Raw genomic sequence first — 12,941 nt, 5'->3', positions numbered from 1 at the left:
CATTGTTTGGGTTTTTACCAAAATCTGCTTCAATTCCATGTCAACAGCTCCTTTAGAAATATTATTCCCAGGAAAAAACCTGACAGTGTGTTCAATACTTATTTGTATGCTGTTAAATATCTATTAAAACTTTGACAGCAGTGAGGTAGAATGTAAATGTCATTGTAAAACGGCTTTAATGTTATTTGTGAATGTGTAAATGTATATATTGTAACGGCAATAACTATTAATGTCGTGTCCAAGTATTGCACAATAAGTCTATGTATTGATTATTGTGACAGGCCTACATTTTAGCACAGATGTTGACTCACTCAGCTGTGGATCTGAACAGATGAGCAGTGGATTATCCTGTGTGTTTATGTTCTCAGGTGTTTTCTCACCTCTCGGTGAAGGAGAGATGTCTGGCTGCCTCTCTGGTCTGTAAATACTGGCGGGATCTCTGCTTGGACTTCCAGTTCTGGAAACAGATCGACCTCAGTGGCCTCCAGCAGGTTTGTGGTCAATGCATTTATTTTTAGAGCAATTTCAGTCGAATAACATTTGCATTATTTTTTATTAGTCATTACTGTTATTTTAAATCTATACTTTTATATATATATATATAAAAATTAAATTACAACCAAATTGTGCATTCCCCCAAAGAAGCACTTTAAATCTGTTTTTTTTATTATTTTTTATTGCATATTTTTATTAACATTTTAATTATTAATCACAAAACGCATTGAAACACACCAACAAACAATGCCCATTTTAACAATGCAAAGCTAAAAAATAAAATAAAATAAATAATAACAGAATACGTATATACATGCCTAATAAAATCACAATAAATAAATAAGAGCATAATAGCAATAATAATAAGAAAATAAATAAACAATAATAAAAAACATATAAAAATAAAATATTAATGAATTAAAATACTTAAATTCAATTATGAGATACCATAACTTTAAAATGCAGCTTAAAGAAACATCAATAAAATCGAAGTAAGGAGTCCAGACTTGATGAAAAGCCTCAGTAGACATATGAATGACACAATAATATTGTGCCACCCTTTTAAGGATGGGGGTTTGTCACTGACCCAGTTTAGCAGGATATTTTTCCTGGCAGCGAAGGCTAAAATGTCAAATAAACGATTAGAGAATTTGTCAGGCAAACGTGCAGATTTTTTTTTTCTTAATGCAATAGTAATTCTTCCCCCCCCCCCCCCCAAAAAAAAAATTTATGCATTTAAAGTTATTTATGAACTGTAGTTTAAAACTTTCCAATGTTTGATTAAAAATAATAAATAAATAATAATAATGTTAAATTATTTTTCATAGACCAATAATATTCCAAACATGAACTTTAAAGAAAAAATGTAAATAATTATTTTATTATTTAAATCTGTTGGTTGATTTTTAGGGCTGCGTGATATTGGGAAAAACTGACATTGCGATGTGTTGTATTTCTACCATATATATTCTGAAATGCTATGTGAACTTGTTGTGCTTATATCACTCCTATGTTACACACACTACACTAGGACTGCACAATATATCATTTCAGCATCGATACCGCAGTGTGCACATTCGCAATGATCACATCGCAAAGGTATGCAATATATATATTAATCAGGCACTACAAACTATACCTATTACAACTCCAGTGAACCAATAGGGTATATGCAGAGCTAGTGTGTTTTCCATACTGATAAACTTCCGGTGACCTGTTATTCTGAGTATTTTTCCATTTTTATAAGTTTCCTTTTACAGCATCGATGTTGTAATGTAATTAAAATACAATCAGTTAAACAGACTTTGGCATTCATTCAGTTGCTCAAGTGTAAAACGAGAGAAAAAGCCGTTTACTCGCACGCGCCCGTCAGAATCAGCAGGCGAGTCCATTGAATATACTGGGGTAAAATAAATGCTCATATTATAAAGACATGGTGGGGGAAATGTAATTTAATGCAGTGCTTCTTGTACAATCTGAGACCCACTTTATATCAGATATCACTCAGCCAGTGGAGATCGCTGATCTTTAAAGAAAACAGACCTTAAATGCTCCGATTTTGCATTGGCATACTTTTCACCGGAAACGATTAACCCAGGTTACTGGCAAATTAAAAGTCCTATTAGCATGCTTCGGCATATACCTCATTATAGTTGAGCAGCAGCCACAGAATTGTATTTAATCACCCTTTTATACTGAAATTATATGATTTATGCATGATTTACTTATTTCTAGTCCAAACATCTACATTTAAAAGCAAACGCACGATTATTTCACTAACTCCACTGGTAGGTAATTCATCTTGTTTGAAAGAAAAACTCTTAATATTCTCTTATTTTTTCTGACGGTGAAAACTGAACAATATTTTTTACTTGCTCTAAGAATTTTTAGATATTTTGACTAGAAATGAGACAAAAGCAAAGTAATAAAAGCAAGTTTTGCGTTATGATTGTTCAATTTCTGTACCTGAATGCTGTTAGACTTTCCAGAAAACCGTCGAATAGTGGCATCCAACCATCTAGTGAAACTGTATTCATATCGCAGTATTTATCGCACAAAATAAAATATTGCAATATCAGATTTTTCCAGTATTGTGCAGCCCTACTCTACACCAGAGATATCCAAACTAGGCCCATGGTAAGCTTTGATATAGCCCACCATCCCACATGAGAGTAGAGAATGATGGGGAGGGTTGGGGCGAATGCCTTTAAGATCGTAATTTCTAATTTAACATGACTTTTTTTTGTTGGTTCTTTTTATTGCTAGTTCCAAAAAAACCCCATAAATAACATAAATACTGTCACAACAGATCGAGTACAATGCAGAACACATTAATGATCAAATCGAGACAAAAACACAGGTGTAGCTTGAGTAGTGCAACTCCATTCTGTTGTAAGTAGGTTTATTTTTTACTGTAATAAGTTCATTATAAAATTTAAATAGTTAAATAAAAATGTAGAAAGAAGGTCGCTGGTTCGAGTCCCGGCTGGGTCAGTTGGTGTTTCTGTGTGGAGTTTGCATGTTCTCCCTGTGTTGGTGTGGGTTTCCTCCGGGTGCTCCGGTTTCCCCCACAGTCCAAACACATGCGCTATAGGGGAATTGATCAACTAAAATGGCCGTAGTGTATGAGTGTGTGTGTGTGTGTATGGGTGTTTCCCAGTACTGGATTGCTGATGGAAGGGCATCTGCTGCGTAAAACGTATGCTGGTATAGTTGGCAGTTCAATCCACTGTGGTGACCCCTGATGACTAAAGGGACTAAGTCGAAGGAAATTAATGATTAAAAATTGTATTAATATAAACTAAGGTTTTCTATTTACTTTAAACATTTTTATAAATTAGGAAATTACCAATGACCATTTTAAAGTAATAGAGTTTGGTATATTTCCCGTCAGCCCACCACCCTCAATCAAGATTGGTTTTTGGCCCTTCATAACAAAAAGTCTCCCTGCCCTGGAGACTTCTTTAAAGCAGTGGTTCTCAAAGTGGGGGTCGGGACCCCCCAACGGGTCGCGGGACAATGAAGGGGGGGGGGGGGGGGGGGGGGTCGCCTGGTGATTTCCAAAAATCTATTTTTATTAAACCATAAGATTTACCATATTTTATCCATAACCTACTGAAGAGAAAAAAATAGTCGTTTATAGTTACTATGGTAGCTTATAGTTCTATTGGATTGCAATGAATTACGTTATATTAAAGACACAGCAATAGCGTCAGATTGATTTTATAACACCAGGTTAAACCTTCTGGCCCATTTACAGCACTCGCATACATTAAAAAAAGTTAAACGAAGAATAGACTTGGTTCTATTGGTGTGTGTGCGCTATTGCATGCAAGGTTTCTGTATTTATAACCACCTTAGAGGATATTGGGGGTCGCGAGTCCCTGGCATTGTCATTTTGAGGGTGGCAGGCTGAAAAGTTTGGGAACCAATGCTTTAAAGGGGCATGAAACCCCCCCCCCCCCCCCCCCCCCCCCCGTCTCAGCAGGGTGTTTTCACACCTCTAGCTTGAAAAAGTCAGGAAAGTGGGTGAGTCCAGGTCTGTTTAGGTGGGAGTGTCGAGTGGCCAAAGAGGGAAGGGTTTGCATGAAAAGGGGAGTTTCAGTATGAGCATGCGCTGATTTACACAGTGGCAACACAAACACAGACACATGGGAGAAAGACTACGTTTACATGGACATCAGTAATCAAATTATCTGCCAAATTATTAATTTGTCAACTTTAACTACACTTTGGCACTTTCACTTTAAATCTGTAACATTTCATGCATGCCCCCGTAATAAATGAGATCTTGGAAGCGAGGAACTGCAGGAAGAGTGTAGTTTAATGGAATATTTGATATCGCATGTGAGGAAAAAAAACCTCCGCATTTCTCGGTAGCTCAATAGCGTCAAACAGCCGTGTGTTTATAGACTATCCTGTCTCAAAATGCGGCGACGATCCTACACGACAGTAATCGTTTGATTAAGGTGTTTACATTCTGAGAGCAGCATTAACACCGGATCTTTCAGTCCATAATATTGTAGTGATATTAACGTCCTGTAAACTGAGTAACTCAATCATTCTGACTAAGGTCTGTCTTTAAACACTGAAAGAGTACTGCTGACCATACCTTTGCCCCTGAATAAACATAAACAAAGACCACTGATCACACACTTACCAAATCTGTAGACACAGGACAATCGACACCAACAGGAGCCGCGTCTTTTTTAAAAGGAGACGAGCGACAAATCTGGATTTCACCATTTCCAGATGAGCAAAGCTCTCTGGTGGAAAAATGTTCCTTACAAACATATTTCTGTCACATGTTAGCAGTAATGACACTGTAATCCACACATGAGTCCAGCTGGGCTCTCATAGCAGGGAACTAAAACAAAACCTTCGTTGCAGCACATTTATAAGCGCAACACTGACGACCTGTGTCTCCAAACAATTCTTCTTCTTCCACTTGTTTGAATTACGCTTGGCAACACAACGTGGCGTCTCTCTGAACACTGTAACAGGTAATAACAATCTTCGGAGCTATCATGCATATTAATGAGGTTGCACCTCATTCACAATAGATTGGTTCGATCCAAGTCATGAATTAATGCTCAAAGCTCAAAGACGTCACATACAAGCCCAGGGGTCGGGAACCTTTTTTCAGCAAAGAGCCATTTCAGTTTTTTTGGCAAATGCATTTTTTTAAAGAGCCATTGGGGATATATATGAAGCATCACATGTTGAGCAAGGCCATGATTTAAGAGAGGATCATTTATATAATTGTTTTCTTTTCACCATCAACACTCATGAATGTTGTTTGAATTTACGAGCGCAAGGATACTATAGAAATTGAAGTTGTTGTCGCGTTTCAAGTTAATTCACAGCGCCACACGGTGCATTGGTTGAAACGTCCTTTAATTTCTTATTCTTATACATTTTGCTGTAAAATATTTACATTTAGTCATTTAGCAGACGCTTTTATCCAAAGCGACTTACCAATGACTACAAGGAAGCAGTTTACACAACTATAAGAGCAGCAGTGAACAAGTGCTATAGACAAGTTTCAGGTGTGTAAATTCTAAGAAGCAAAGCATTAGTAATGTGTGGTTTTTTTTTAGACAGATTAGGAAGGAAAGTGGAGACTAAATAGTTTTTAGTGGTTTCTTGAAGACAGCAAGTGACTCTGCTGTTCTGATGTAGTTAGGGAGTTCATTCCACCAACTGGGCAGATTGAATGTGAGAGTTCGGGAAAGTGATTTCTTCCCTCTTATGGATGGAACCACGAGGCGACGTTCATTCACAGAACGCAAGTTTCTGGAGGGCACAAATATCTGCAGAAGTGAGAGCAGATACGAAGGAGCAAAGCCAGAGGTCGCTTTGTAAGCAAACATCAGAGCTTTGAATTTGATGCGGGCAGCAACTGGCAGCCAGTGCAAACGGGTGAGTAGCGGAGTGACATGTGCTCTTTTGGGTTCATCAAAGACCACTCGTGCTGCTGCGTTCTGAAGCAGCTGAAGAGGTTTGATAGAGTTAGCTGGAAGCCCGGCTAGTAGAGAGTTGCAATAATCCAGTTTAGAGAGAACAAGAGCTTGAACAATGAGTTGAGCTGTATGTTCAGATAGGAAGGGTCGGACCTTTCTGATGTTATAGAGTGCGAATCTGCAAGATCGAGCAGTTCTCGAAATGTGCTCAGAGAAGTTTAGTAGGTCATCAATCGTTACTCCGAAGCTCCAAAATATACAATAATTACTCCAAATATACAATAAAAAGGTCTTTTTAATGGTATTTTTTTATTAGGATTATTGAAGTTAGACCACATATTTTTGGTCAAAGAGCCTCATGTGGCTCCCGAGCCATAGCTTCCATACCCCTGTAACGGCCGGTATAGACATCCAGTCTCCACACTGGAATTTACACCATGATCTCCTGGCCATGACGCAGCTTCAACATTTCAAACTGGAAGAATGAATTTGCTCTAAACAACGCAAAAACAACCAATTTTCACTTTTTAGTGAATATAAATGTGTCCTAAAATTGTTTCTATCAACGTGGCACGCATATATGACTGCCAACATCTCAAAACATGTGCTTTGGTGTATCGTGACACTTTAAAGGTTAAATTTCACAATGTGCTTCCTGGTCTACTATAATCCCACTTAAATTGTCTAATGGACGAATAAACTCAAACTGAACTGGGTTTGCAGACGTGACGTGACTATTGTGGATTTGCACATTGCAGTATCAATGCTGGAAGATACCTTGTTGATTTATCTGACCATTTTTTCTGCTACAGGTTAAAGACGATCTCCTGGTGAAGATTGCATCACGGAGGCAGAACGTCACTGAGATCAACATTTCGGACTGCCGTAACGTTCAGGATCACGGCGTTTGTTCTCTGGCGTCCAGCTGTGCCGGCCTGATCAAATACACTGCGTACCGCTGCAAGCAGCTGAGCGACGTGTCTCTGAGTACGGTGGCCGTCCACTGCCCGCTCCTGCAGAAAGTCCACGTCGGAAACCAGGACAAGCTCACCGACCACGCGCTCAAACTGGTGAGATCTGACATCAAGAGTTGCAAAGAGGATGTTTCCCAGTACTGGGTTGCAGCTGGAAAGGGCATCCGCTGTGTAAAATATATGCTGAAATAGTTGGTGGTTCATTCCGCTGTGGCCACCACTGATTAATAAATGGGCTAAGCCGAAGGAAAATAAATGAAAACAAACTCAACACTGCATGACCTACGATGTGACTGTTGCGAATGTGTGTGTGTTGTGTGTGGTGTGTGTGCGCAGCTGGGCGATCACTGCAAAGAGCTGAAGGATGTTCATTTCGGCCAGTGTTACAGCATCAGTGATGAAGGCCTGGTGTCTCTGGCGCAGGGATGCAGCAAACTGCAGAGAATCTACATGCAGGAGAACAAGCTGGTAAGTCACAAGCTGGAGTTTACTGATTTATATAGCTGGGTTATTGCGTTTGATGGTTTTGACTGGTGTGGAACGCATGCTGAGATTTCACAATTCGCTGATCGCTGAATCTGAAGCAAAATTAAGCAAACGCTGTACAGTTTTGTGGAGATCGCAAATGTTCATGCTGGAGAGCAAGCTGGTTCATCACGCTGGCTGCCCGCTGCTTTGTCTGGTTGGCAACTTAGAAAAGCCTGTATTGATTAAGCTTGTATAAGTCTGAAATTTCATTTAGAATGGTCTTAAAACAAATACCTTGGCACAATTATTGACTCTGAGATGAGATTTGTGAAGCAGAGTGTAAAAAGGGGCACCAGTGGCTAGTTTGAGAAGCTTAAACCGTTTCCACATTGATAAACGCATGGGGATTTTATTTTAGCATGCTTTTGTTGATCCGTTTTATTATTTACTTTGGTGTTATGGTTTGGGAATCTTTGTTTGGAATAAAAACTCACTAAATCAAATAGTTAAGTGGTCCAGAAAGCTAACTGGGGTGTCACTAGCCAGTCTGGAGGCTGTGTACACCAGGCAGCTAGAATTACACATTCAATTTGAAGTGACAGTGCTCATCCCCTACACTCAGGGTTTCAGCTCCTTCCTTCTGCTCGCAGGTTTCTAGTATCAAGCTGTAGAACTCAATCAACGATACAAAAATAGTTTAATACCAGCAGCCATTAGATATTTAAGTAAGGCATTAAAATATAGGGGAGCGCGGGGTGAAATGTAACAGAGTTTTAAGGTATTTGCTCAGGGTTAACCATGATATGCTTCAGAGGTTTTCACCAGTGTCGGCAGACGTCTCTAATCTGCCAATTATTGAAAGAGTTTGGTGAAATTTGGATGAGAAACACAGGAGAAACCAGTATTTTTTATTTTATTTTATTTATTTATTTATTTATTTATTTATTTATTTATTTATTTATTTATTTATTTATTTATTTATTTATTTATTTATTTTATTTTATTTTATTTTATTTTATTTTATTTTATTTTATTATTTTTATTTTATTTTTTTAAAATTTATTTTAATTTATTTATTTATTTATTTTTTATTTTTTTTATTTTATATTTTATTTTATATTTTATTTTATTTTATTTTATATCATATTATATTATATTATATTTTTATTATTATTTTTTTATTATACTCAATATTTTTTTATTTTTAAAAAATCTGTGAAAGTATGAATGTAAAATCTTATATTGTTGTGATTTAACGTCTCCTAGGCTAAAAGATGAAACCATTTTGAAAGATGTAAATAACACAGTGACTGCCAGCCAGTTTAGAGGAAAACATGACACAGCGGGATTAGTTGTAACAGGGTATTACAGATAAGCCACACACTGTTGGACACCAATTAAACAAACACAATAATTTTTTAATTTTTGGTGTAATGTTGAGAACTCTTTATAAAAATGTTTTTTAATAATAAAAAAATAATAATTTTATTGCTTATGTAACGGTGGCCAGCTAATAGGTGCTGTGCAGGTAAACCTCACTCTGACCTCTAAAGCTGCTCTAGCGACAGATGCTAGTGGCCTCCCATGCGGAAGGTCGCCGGTTCGATACCAGCTTGGAGCGGGTTGGGTTGCGTAGGACCGGCGGGGTTACACTTATAATTCTAATAAATGCATTTGTATAATAATGCAAATAAATCCAAATGTGTTCGTCCAATAGATAAATAAATAAATAAACACACTGTGCTATGTAGAATACAAGAAATTGAGCCAAGTACTGAGGAAACATAGCTACTATTTAAAGTAAACTGATTTAAGTAAATTGTGCGTGAAATCTGCCTTTTAAAGCATGTTTACAGCTAGCCCTCTGTCTGTTACAACTTGCCCCGCAGGTGGGGTAAATACTAACATTTTTACTTCTGGCACTTTTGGCAATACTGTACAGAAACCATAGGTCTGGCGATCATACAGCCAGTTAGAGGGGTTGGTTGGCGGTCATCGAAATCACGCGCGGCAGGCCAGAGTCACGGTGGCAGGCCAGATTGACCACCAGGCCACCGGGAAATGTCCCTGTGCTCCCTATGGCCAATCCGCCCCTGGTAGTTGATAAATAAAATATGGTTTGTCTAACCCCAATACTTTGTTCATTATTTGACCAAAGCCAAAAAGTGTTACTTCATACCCCACTCTCCCCTACAATTTATAGATTGTTTTAGGGCGCTTCCACACATGTGGATCGATTCTTTTGTTCTGAAACAGGGATAAAAATTGTCACAAAGCTGCAGTTTGCTTTTACATGGTAAAGTTTCTAAACGGACCAAAAGAGCAAAAGAGTAAACTCTCCTCACATCTGTCAGAGTTTCACGGTTCATTTTGACTACAGTCCTGCTCAGCTGTCATGCATCCTTATTTTAATTCATGACCATGAGCTGTAAGACATTATAAGTCAAAAGCTGAGCTTTCATTTTGAATGGTGACACCCACAGATGTCGTCACCTAATGTAAATCAGAAAATACTTTCTCATACGTGTGCAGTTGGCTTATGCATGACAGGTTTTACATTATAGAGAGAAATAACAGATAAACCAAGACTGCAGTTCGGTCAATTTTCCTAATAAATAAACAGCTCTCGTTAATAGTTAACATGCTTTCACTTTCGTATTTGACCTGAAATGCACATTTACCTGTAGGAATGACATCCTGCCCTACTCGTAATGTTCTCTTTATATTGCCCCCCCCCACTCATAATTCTCTTATCATGTAGCCGTATATATGCCTATAACATATCGATAAAACACTCATATAGCCTGGCTCGGATCGTATTGCTTTCTCACTACAAGGGGGGGGGGGGGGGGACTTGAACTGATTATTTATTTATTCTTTATTGTTCTACTTTTATTATTATTTGTTGGAAGAGTGTTTTGTATGTTCATGCTTATATCTTTATGTCCAGTGGTTGTTTTCACTGTGTGAGTTTTTTTGCGTGGCACTGTTATGAAATGAGGACTCTTGAATGCAAAACAAATCTACCTTCGGGTATAAATGAAGTGACCTTACCCAACCTAAAAAGTCACCTGAGAAACCTTTATAACACTCCAGAAGCGCTAGCTGGCAGTAAGCTTTCTATGTTCCTTCTATGTGTTGAGTTTTGGTGTTTTGTTTACTAGGGATGGCTGTTACCAAGTGTTTTTAAGACCTCTATCATTGATCTCGATACTGATTCTTCTGTGAAATATGTCATAGTAATTTTATGTTTTATTTGTTTATCACCTTTAGTATTATTATTTAATAAAATACAGTACACATTCATTTTTTTTGCATTCACTAAAATTACATAACATCATTAATTAAACAAAAGTTGGCTATATAACACCATTTATAACAAAAATAACACATTGCACAAACCATGTTTATTAAAAAAAGGACATTTCTTTTTATTAACGTTTTCTTTAAATGAAAAATTACTGTGTGTGTGTGTGTGTGTGTGTGTGTGTGTGTGTGTGTGTGTGTGCTTTGAAAGAGTGTGTCTGTGAGCAAACACTGACCCATCGATACAGCTAAAGAATATTATACAGTGTTTCCTCCAGGTTTTTTCCTGCTGTGGTGCAGGCCTATTGCACAGATCTACCAACTACCTATGATGTAATTTCAATGACAAATGTCGTGAGCACAAGTCGAGATCGCATTTATGTAGTACTAGCATGTGAATCTCTTTGCTTGCGTGCTGACCTCAAATAAACGTTGCTGAAGTGCACGTTAGCATGTTTATGAAGTGAATATGCCTCCAACATTTATTAGATTTACTAGGAATTTTTATGAATGTCTCCAATAGACCTACAGAGCGGCATTAATGCGTCCTGAAGTAAAGCGGCTATAAACTCCAGCAAGATAAAGTCATTGTTTGCTGTAAACTGAATCATAGACCTTTATCTATAAATAAAGTATGGTTATGGAAACTGTTCAGCTATACCTCGTGTTTGCTGGCCTCACGCATCACGCACCTGTCAGTCAGTCAGCATGTCACCTTACAGAAAAGTTCACTCTGTTATAATTCCCTTAACTTTTAATACAGTTTGGTGTGATTTTAACCTGCTATTTAAAAAAACGACTGAATGTTTTGATTGAGAAGCTGTAATGTAGTTGTGGCCGGATGAGTTTTGGTGTGGTGCCCCACCATGGAGGAATGAATGTAATGGAAACCTTGTTATAGTTCTCATTCCTGTTCCTATTTAAGTAATTTATTTATATACTATGCAGCGCTATCATTCATTCATTTTCTTGTCGGCTTAGTCCCTTTATTAATCTGGGGTCGCCACAGCGGAATGGACCGCCAACTCATCCAGCATTTGTTTTATGCAGCGGATGCCCAACCCATCACTGGGAAGCACACTCATTCACACACACATACACTACGGACAATTTAGCCTACCCAATTAACCTGTACCACATGTGTTTGGACTGTGGGGGAAACCGGAGCAGGGAGAAACCCATGCAAACGCAGGGAGAACATGCAAACTCCAGAAACGCCAACTGACCCAGCGAGGCTCGAACCAGCGACCTTCTTGCTGTGAGGCGACAGCACTACCTACTGCGCCACTGTGTTGCCCCTGCAGCGCTATCATTATTGCTATTATTAAAGGTGCTGTATGTCAGTTTTTGACTCTTCTGCATCATAAAAACACCATCATATGTTTGCAGATATTCAGAAACATGTTCATTGAACATTCTTGTTTATCTGAAAAACAATGCTGAAGTCAGATATTCTGCTTTGAACATGTGTGCTACATGCCTGACATGTGCTACATGTCTTTGTTTTGGTTCTTTTAACCCGCCCAATGCCAGTTTAGCCAATTATATTTCAGCACCCGGGTTGTCTTGGTAACAGCGTATCATTCATTCAGTCAGGAAGGCTCTCAAAGTGTGTGTCCGTGACCGAAATGTGACCTCCGGTGGACAGTAGCAGACTCTGAAATGAGACGCAGATTCAGAGTTCCACATGAGGTTATTAATGAGCAAATAATATAAATATTACGAGCGTAAACATTAGGTGAGCAGGTTACATTGTAACCTCTTGTTCTAACAACACTCCACGTGATGAGATATGCAGTGATGAGCAATTAGGCTGTTTAAACACAACAGAAATGTAAATACAGCCATTCAGAAGGAAAGAATAGTGCACTCACTGCACTCCAGTGAAATGCTAAGGTTTATAATCTAATTGATGCATATTAAAGCTCTTTAACATGATTAAATGTAGCTGCTGAATCACTGATATGTGTTGGTTTGCACCGAGTCTCAGTTCTGAAGTTAAATTCAGACGGTTTATTTTATTGTCCAGATCTGAGCTGAACTATCTGCTGCTGCTTTCAGTATATGACAATAAATGTGATGTAAAATGGCATTCAGACTCACATTATTAGCATTTAACACTGAATAAAGCACATGAGGTGTACCTGAGCTGATCAGTTTTCTGTTGGTTAGCTGTGAGAAATTGAAGCCGTTTCTAATATATCAATTCAAGGTGTTGATTAGGGCAAAAACTCAT

The 12,941-nt window shown here is 38.1% G+C and overlaps 1 protein-coding gene across 1 annotated transcript in view; it reads left to right on the top strand.

Annotated features, from left to right (window-relative positions):
- Positions 1 to 12,941, top strand: part of fbxl17 (F-box and leucine-rich repeat protein 17) — a 125,014-nt gene that overhangs the window by 12,748 nt on the left and 99,325 nt on the right. Inside the window, exons 4-6 of the mRNA XM_056463222.1 lie at positions 369 to 491; positions 6,770 to 7,027; positions 7,268 to 7,399. Of these exons, the coding sequence (XP_056319197.1) occupies positions 369 to 491; positions 6,770 to 7,027; positions 7,268 to 7,399 (513 nt within the window). The remainder of the gene's footprint in view (positions 1 to 368; positions 492 to 6,769; positions 7,028 to 7,267; positions 7,400 to 12,941) is intronic.

Source organism: Danio aesculapii, chromosome 8, assembly GCF_903798145.1.
Source record: "Danio aesculapii chromosome 8, fDanAes4.1, whole genome shotgun sequence".
In the NCBI taxonomy this organism is placed as follows: Eukaryota; Metazoa; Chordata; class Actinopteri; order Cypriniformes; family Danionidae; genus Danio; species Danio aesculapii.
Note: the sequence above shows the minus strand (reverse complement) of the source record. Positions and strands in the feature narration are given on the sequence as shown.